This window comes from Eucyclogobius newberryi, unplaced genomic scaffold (genome assembly GCF_026437365.1).
Source record: "Eucyclogobius newberryi isolate DKJ021-1_F unplaced genomic scaffold, fEucNew1.0.hap1 SCAF_8, whole genome shotgun sequence".
NCBI classification, from domain to species: domain Eukaryota; kingdom Metazoa; phylum Chordata; class Actinopteri; order Gobiiformes; family Gobiidae; genus Eucyclogobius; species Eucyclogobius newberryi.
In genome coordinates this window covers 19,690,854-19,699,603 of record NW_027316500.1, presented here as the reverse complement: position 1 = coordinate 19,699,603, position 8,750 = coordinate 19,690,854, and the positions used below count along the sequence as shown (strand labels likewise).

Genomic DNA, 8,750 nt, shown 5'->3' with positions numbered 1-8,750 from the left:
GCAGGTTTAGCAAAAGAGCTGCTGAGGTGCAGAAAATAAAGGTCTCTCAAGGTATATCCTATGCAGATGCAGTCAAGAAAGTTTCAAGTAACGAGTTTAGAGTAAATACAGAGAGAGGAGCCAGCGCTGCTCCCAGCCAGGGCGAAATGAGAAAGGCCAGCGTGGCTCCCAATAAGTGTGAAGGTTTCAAGAGTGGAGGTCCCAAGTGTGCAGGTTCCAGAATTAATGAGAATACCCTCAGGCTTTGCCCGTGTCAGTGTTCAGGCGGATGTCATTTGTCACCTTGACAAGAGCAGTCTCAGTGCTGTGATGAGGTCTAAAACCTGACTGAAAAACATCAAATGAGTTGTTTATTAAGAGGAAATCTGTGAGCTGTTGGTAAACAACCTTTTCAAGGACTTTGCCCCAAAATGGCAGATTAGAGATGGGCCGGTAATGACTCAGTACTGCGGCATCAAGACTGCTCTTCTTTAGGAGAGGCTTTATGACCGCAGTTTTCAAAGACATTGGGAATGTTCCAGATTGAAGCGACATGTTAACTATGTGAGTGAGTGGTGCTAACAAACTGTTCAGCACAGACTTTAGAAATTTGGTGGGTAACACATCAAGGCAGCATGTAGATGAACTCAGACTGGTGATGATCTCATGGACAGTTTTGTCAGTTACTGGTGCAAAGTGAGTTAGCTCTAAGTGTCTTGGTGGTTTTAGGGTAATTTTTTGCATTGTGGGATTTATAGCATTTTTAATGCCCTGAACTTTGTCATTAAAGAATAATGCAAACTCATTACACTTGGATGTGGAAATGAGTTCTAACGGCAGCTGAGCTGGAGGGTTTGTTAATCTGTTTACTGTGGCAAACAGGACACGCGAGTTGTTACTGCAGCTTCCAATTATTTCAGAAAAATATCTTTCCCTAGTTCTACATAAGATTAGGTTGTACATGTTCAGCTTTTCTTTGTAAATCTCTTTTTGAACCTGGAGCTTTGACTTGCGCCATTTCCGTTCGGCCCTGCGGCACTCCCTTTTCTGTGCCCTGACCGAATCATCATTTCTCCACGGCGCCTTCTGCTTATTTTTAACCATTTTAGCCTTTATAGGGGCGATGGTGTCCAGAACATTCAAAACACTAGATGTAACAGAGTCTCTGCACTGGCTCCCTGTGGCTCAGAGAATAGACTTTAAAGCAGCTCTGCTTGTGTACAAGTCTCTCCATGGCCTAGCACCAAAGTACATCTTGGATATGTTAGTGCCATATGAACCATCTCGGACTCTGAGGACCTCAGGGACCGGCCTCCTGCTGGTGCCCAGAGTCAGGACAAAACATGGGGAATCTGCGTTTCAGTTTTATGCAGCTAAAATCTGGAACATTCTTCCTGAAGATGTGAGACAGGCTTCTACTCTGACAATGTTCAAATCTAAGCTAAAAACAGTTTTGTTTAGCTGCGCATATGACTGAAGGGATTTTTTTCTTTGCACTCTTCTCTTTTGTTTGTGATTTTATTAGTTTAGAAAATCAGTTGGATTGATAATTTTTAATTTAGTTAATTTTATTGTATTTCTGTAAATTTCTTTGTGATTTGAATGCATTTTTCCTGCTGTGTGAAGCACTTTGAATTGCCTTGTGTATGAAATGTGCTCTACAAATAAACTTGTGACGAGATGGGGGTGGGGGTGGTCTCCTGTCCTCGTCCAGTCTCGTAGACGCACGGCTACCAAGCAGCGACATCAGTGGAAATATTAAAGCCTATAGAATGAAGCCTAAAGAATAAAGCTGTACGGTGGAAGCACCAAACGTCAAAGAAGGAGAGGAAGATGAAGAAGAGTCTCCCTGGAATAAAGCCGGTTGTTGTTGTTGTTGTTGTTGTTTTATGGCGGTTGGCATCCAATTGTTGCATTACCGCCAGACTTTATTCCTCAGACTTTTCGTAGTCCTCAGACTGTCGTAGTCCGTAAAAGTACTCCTTCCATTGCTTTGGTGTTACAAAGCCCATGAGGTCATGATATGTCTTTGTGACTAGAATAGTTGTTGTTGTTTCAGAGACCAACCGGCTTTATTCCAAGGAGACTCTTCTTCATCTTCCTCTCCTTCTTTGACGTTCGGTGCTTCCACCGTACAGCTTTATTCTTTAGGCTTCATTCCATAGGCTTTAATATTTCCACTGATGTCGCTGCTTGGTAGCCGTTCGTCTACGAGACTGGACGAGGTTGTTGTTGTTGTTGTTGTTGTTTTATGGCGGTTGGCATCCAAGTGTTGCATTACCGCCAGACTTTATTCCTCAGACTTTGTCGTAGTCCTCAGACTCTGTCGTAGTCCGAAAAAGTACTCCTTCCATTGCTTTGGTGTTACAAAGCCCATGAGGTCATGATATGTCTTTGTGACCGGCTTTATTCCAGGAAGACTCTTCTTCATCTTCCTCTCCCTCTTTGACGTTCGGTGCTTTGGAAGTACAAAGCCCATGAGGTCATGGGACGTCTTTGTCGTTTTATCCTTTGTGAGGACATTCATGCTTTATAGCTGAATGTCTTCTTCTTCTTTGGTGTTTTATGACGGTTGGAATCCAAGTGAAGCTGAATGACAAGTTTTCGAAGTCTGAAGAGTGAGTGAAGTCTAACAACAACAAAGTCTGGCGGTAATGCAACAATTGGATGCCAACCGCCATAAAACAACAACAACAACAACAACAACAAGAGTGAAGTCTAAAGAATAAAGTCTAAAAAATAAATTCTAAAAGGAGCCTAAAGAATCTATGGATGCTGGCCGCTGGAAAGAAGTCTAAAGAATGAGGTCTAGAAAATAAAGTCAAAAGAATAATCTAAAGGAGATGTACTCCGTCTAATACGTAGAACTGGAGCAGGTGGCGGTGGTGTGGGGCTTGGACACCACCGCCGTGGAACACCAAAGAAGAAGAGAAAAGACACTACAACAACAACTACAGAAGAATAAAGTCTGAATCGAGGACATAGGACTAGTGGGTGGTGGTAATGAAACACTTGGATACCAACTGCCATAAAACACCAAAGAAGTAGAAGAAGAAGTTTCCCAATTAGTTTACATTGCAGAGTTGGCAATCTCTGTAAACTCTGCAATCATTGATTTATGAAAACACAGCAAATGCTCCAATTAGTTCTAGCAGTTCTGGACAGTTGCCATGATCATTGCGTGACGAAAACACTACAAGTAGTAGTAGTACTTGTAGTGTACTTGTAGTGTACTACAAGTACATGACTATTGATAATATGGTTGTCAAGAGTAAGGTAGGTGAAGCAGAAATTCACAAGAAAGTTGCCAGCTCAACTAAACTCAGACCCAAGAATCACTAAGGCCCAGACTAAATTGAAAGTTTGGCTACAAAGAGATCTCTCCATTAAAGGCCATGTGCCCCACACAAGACACTTTCAATGTATACACTTTCAGAGAACATTCATGAGTGTGTTATAGTTGTTCACAACTTCAGGAAAACATCTACAGGGTGATGTAACATTATTTTGTTTTTGTTTTTTTAACAGTGTTTGGTTGCTGAGGGCAACTATGCGACACTATACTATGCTATACTACAGTGCTTGAGGTAGTGCTGCTCTTCCCTGGGCCATCAGCAGGAGAATTACTGGTCTCAGTACCGGGAAGCTGAACGGAGTCTCTTCCATAACACAGCAGCGGCCCATGCCCAGCTGGAAGCCATGCAGAACGTCAAGAGCTTCTTTGGCTTTGTGTCCCTGGACCCTGCACAGAAGGAGCTGTTAGAGGAGCAGCTGAACAGCCGCCCTGTCTGCAGCACTGACTGGAACAGGGTCACAGGGGTCTGATGATGAGATGAACGTTCTCTGACCAGTGTGTGTGGCACTGGACAGGCCTGATCTGAGAGGGGCTCGAGTTACAACTGTGCTCTTTTGTAACAAAATAATTCTGTCGTTGTTGACTTTGTAACAATCGTGAATACACTATATTATATGCTGACTTTAGTCTTAGCACCATTGGAAAGTCTTAAAGAGGGAGAATGTGTTTCTGAGAGGAAGAAAACAAGTTTTCAGGTGTAGTAAAGCTGTAGTCTGAGCCTATACATCTGAGCTGAGGCTCCTCTTGTGGCAGCCTGGGCAAAGTCTTGGTTGGTTTGCGATGCGTCTCACATCCAGCTGTGGTTTGCTATAGTACCACTTGTCGAGCAGTTGGTTCATCCGCTCCTGCCTGGTGATCCCATGAAGCCGGTCTTCCTCCTCAATGTCCCAGTTGTCCTCAGTGTTGACAGTAAGGTCAGTAAAGTATGGCCTGTTCAACACAGGGACTGAATCTTCTCTCATCTCCTCAAAAAACTGCACCACACACTTCCGTGCAAAGTCCCGTGCATGCAGCACACAAGTCTCGTCAAACATCTTCTGTTCCACGTCCAGGTAGTTGCTCCAGTAGCGCGTCTGGAGGAACCTGGCGTGGTCATCAAAGAAGGGTTTGATGATACGAGCTAGAGCTCCCAGTACAATGAAGAATAGGAGGATGGACCAACCTATGGCCTGTAAACACAGGGTCAAAAGGAACAAATGTGTCAAAAATACTGCATATAATATATAATTTCAAGAACATGTATCACTATATTGCTTTGGTATACTGAAAAGAAAAGTACAATGTGAGTGCAAGGAGTCTGACCTGAGAATGACAGCGCACATATCTCGTAACAGCCTTCCTGAAGGAGCTGTTCTTAAAGATAGGCTCTTCTTTACATGGAACTTTTGCCATGATATGAATGATGTCCATCCCAGTGTTGTTTGGAAGACCTGGAACACAGTGTGGTTAGCAGAATGAAAACAGCACAGTGAACCCAAGTGAAAACACATTTCAGACAAAATGTTCTAAGGGAACAAACAATGGTAAAGTACCTTAAGGTAAACTTTATTGTAATGAAATTTGTCCTGAGCTACAGTTCCACTTAAGCAGCAAAAAGCTCAATCACAATCACTCAGAACATTACACAGATACACTTTGGTTATAACTTATAATTTAATTCACTAAGATGTTTTTCACTTAACAAAATCCGTGTAAAGGTCCTAAATTTGATCTCAAAAAAGGGTGCCAAAATTAATTCTGACTACTTAATCCTTTTTTATTTTTCATTTTTTTTGCACAAAATCATTTTCCACTCGCTGTTTATTTACCGTTACTTTCAATGACTGCCATTATATTAGCACATTTATTGGTTGTACTGTCATAACGCTAAGAAATCATAAACAGAAAAAAACTTCAACCCCCCAAAAACTACAAGATGTTTTAACATTTTTTTATTGGGGCCTTTTTGAAGAGAATATTCTATCTAGGAGGAAGCCATTTGACAGTTTGGAAAGCACAGACAAAGTTGAAGGAGGAGGATTTCAGGGGGGTGCATGCGACCTGAGGTTAGAAAAGAGAGAGTGTACCAGAGAAGAGGCTCGGGTCCACGCTGATGCTCAAGGCACAGATTAAGATCTTCCCGTCCAAAAGAGTGACCAAGATCCAAACCATTGGAGCCAACAGTGCCCTTTGCATCATGGCTGAGAACAGGAACCTGTGCAGAGAATCGTCATTATTTAAGGCAGTGGTTCTCAACCTTTTTGTCACCAAACATGACCAAATACAATCAGCACTGGAATTTACAAAAAAACTTATCAGCCATGTTGAATCAAAGTTTTTTTCCCCTCAAAATCGTACTTGTCCTAGGTTTTTTGTCCGATCGAGCTAAAAACAACACTTTTTGCCTCTAGAGAGATTGAAATTTAATAAATATTCAAAAACATGTTGATATTCCTTACGGTCTCCACGTAACACGCCCTCAAAAAAGGCTTAAAGGTGGTATGGACGATTTTTTTCAGCAATTTTTTTATCATATTTCCTCGTGGCATGGATAAATCATTAGTCCTGCCACGTATCAATCAAAAAACGCACCTATCGCTCACCTGCAGCCGCGTGCGGTTCGTGCTCATGTTTCCGTGTGCCTAAGCGCATGAATCTATCATAATATAGTTCCCTTGGTGTACGGGGCAAAATGAAGACTGAGAAAGACAGCTCGAGCTGACGCAGAAGTGGACAGAAATCTACGGGAGACGAGCGATGTGATGCGCTCCAATGCGCTAATAAACAAACGCACGTGTGTGTTGTATCGGTCCGCACGGAGGAGTGCGCATGCGCACTTCCGCCTGCGTTCTCAAATCGCCGAAAAACCGTCCATACCACCTTTAATTTCCTGTTTTTTTCAAAAACAAGTCACGCCTATTGGAATTGATCTACGGAGCTCATATTTCACTCACTAATGCGTTTTTAGGGTCTGATTGGAAATAATTAATATGTAACAAATTTACTCTACAGCGCCCCCTACCCATTGTGTGAAAAACTCAACATTGTCTGATTTGTTTGAAATTCATGGTTTATATTCTCCTCGAGACGCCATGAAAAAAGTGCATTACAGATATTGTGTATTTTCACAATTGACCAGCAGAGGCGCAATGAATGCCTTCACTTCCTCTTCCTCTTTTATTTTGATGGAACATTTTCTCTCGTGCCGTGGTCTTAGCATTAGCATCAGCAGTAGCGGCTTGTGGTATATTGCACTAGAGACTTGTATGTGCTATATTCTGCTCCTCTTAATGTGAATGTGTTATTGTGTGCAATAGAGTGTCGTTATTAGTGCTCCCCAATAGAGGGCGCACTTGCCTTTAGTATGCATGTTGTTACCAGTTCGCGAGAAGTCATGCTCCGCATGTACCTGTGATAAAGTTGTGATTAAAATACACGACGGAAATTGAGATGTTGTTCTACTTTATTTCGGCCAAGATACAACAGGCGGGTCTCTGTTGCTAGGTGACGAAGGTACAGGGAGGAGGGGGTTTAAAGAATAAAGTCTAAAGAATAAAGTCTAAATAATAAAGTCTAAGAGAATGCAGTGTCGGGGAAATCGTGATCAAAACACGGTCGCGCTGGAAGGCGGTCGCACAGGTGGCTGCAACCGCGGCTTTAAATATTAGTTATTATACCTAATTTTACTCTCCGGTTCTGTTCTCTGTGTTATGTATTATTATGTACATATGTTTTAATCTTTTAAAATGAAAAAAAAGAAGAAAAAAAAGAAAATGAATTTCAAAAACCTGTATTATAAAAAAAAAAAAAAAAATTAATATCAGATTCACTTGACAATTGCAGGGTTCTTGGAGCGGTTTCCCTCAGGCCTCAGCCACTCGTCCATCATGACCCCGGTGTGGCGGTTCACCAACATCCCCAGGAAGAAGAAGATGATGGGGGGCACCACCATGACGCCTAGAGAGTAGAGCCTGTTGTACTGCGGCATACAGGGGCAATTGAAGTCGAAGCTGGTGTAGAGTTTGACGCTGACCAGGGCCAAGAGGATGCAGATGCCGTTTGAGATGGACTCCGAGTTGGACTGGAAGTACTGCAGTACCAACTTCAGACGCTCCATCGGGGAAGATTAGGTAATGGCTTCGATAAGAACAGTCCACAACATTTGAATAGGTAGTTTAGAGCAGGCTTTCAACAAATTCAACAGGCTGCAGACTGAACACAAACTTTTAATTATATAGTCTAATTTAATATAGTTGTGTGTAGCGAAGCAGTAGTGTCGATAGGCAAGACACTGCTTATTTGAAGATATAATGTTTATATCGTGACAGTGTTTTTATTCAGTTTTTTCCTTTTTTTAAACAGAATATTTTAAAGAAATTCAGTCAAATAACACAATAAACCACTCAAAACATAGTCTAAAAGGACAACAGTGAGAGATAGTTTGTCCTTGCCCAGGCATCAAAGTGCTTTTGTGGTCTTCGGTAAACACCACTTTTATCATCACAACAAAAAGGTAAGAGTATTCAAAAAGGTGTGTGGAGGTGTTTTATTTGCAGGATGAATGATGTTTCCACAATGTTGTTAGATCACTATGAGAGAGGCAAACATGTATAGGATGTATAGGTTTCTAGAGGGAAAAGAATAACGACAAATAATATAAATAGGATTTAACTCAAAAAGATGTTTATGATATTTTATATGATGTGATGTACTTTAGACCAATAAATTAGGGTCTCAACACCTGCTTTGAATAGCTAGTGAACTTTTTCAGGACCGTCAACGGAAAAATTGAACCCTTTTTAAAAAGAAAGCATTAGGAAGATATTTAAAACGGGTCAAAAGTACCATTTACCTGGGCTCAAGATGTTTCAGAGGGATTGCATATTTTTGTGCAAATATTACTTGTTAACTATATAAAATGTTGTATATGTTAATGCTTTTGTTCGGTTGAGAGTAATGATAAATTAAGAGAAACACAGACTTTATTATTGTATTATTACAGACTCCTGTTGTAGTCATGTGGTCAGCACAAACTCTATTTAATTAAAATATAATTCAAACTGTAATCACAAAAGATCATAATTTTATAATGAACAAATAGTTTAAAGTATCTTACCTTAGGTGAGTTAGCAAAGATTGGAGGGAGATGTGAAATCCTGGACTGAGCTGCGATGTGACTCTGGTCCCGGAAGAACCACACCCTGGACATACAAATGTACAACCCGCAGTGGGTAATTTACATGATCAGAAAAAAATCAGCTTGAATAATTTGATAATCCAATAATTAGATTGAATTATTGCTGCGTTAATATGCCTGAGAGAAATCTGATAAACCTGAACACCAGGTGACACGTGTCAGTTCATTAGAGGATTTTGAACTGTCATATTCTGTTGTAAGTACAATTTGTTTTTAAACAATTTTCAATCCATAGCATTT

General features: G+C 41.0%; 1 protein-coding gene across 2 annotated transcripts; it reads right to left on the bottom strand.

The window, feature by feature from the left end:
- Positions 1-3,845: 3,845 nt before the first annotated feature.
- calhm3 (calcium homeostasis modulator 3) lies at positions 3,846-8,514 on the bottom strand. 2 transcript variants are annotated; one of them, XM_072436904.1, is made up of 5 exons: positions 8,430-8,514; positions 7,144-7,450; positions 5,401-5,528; positions 4,637-4,764; positions 3,846-4,503 (listed from the first exon to the last, which is right to left on the bottom strand). In XM_072436904.1, the coding sequence occupies exons 2-5, from the start codon at positions 7,428-7,430 to the stop codon at positions 4,054-4,056; spliced, it is 993 nt and encodes a 330-aa protein (XP_072293005.1). In that variant the 5' UTR covers positions 7,431-7,450; positions 8,430-8,514; the 3' UTR covers positions 3,846-4,053. The 2 variants fall into 2 exon arrangements, with proteins under 2 accessions (XP_072293005.1, XP_072293004.1); XM_072436903.1 differs by lacking the exon at positions 8,430-8,514 and having other exon boundaries at positions 7,144-7,478.
- Between the last annotated feature and the right edge of the window lie 236 nt (positions 8,515-8,750).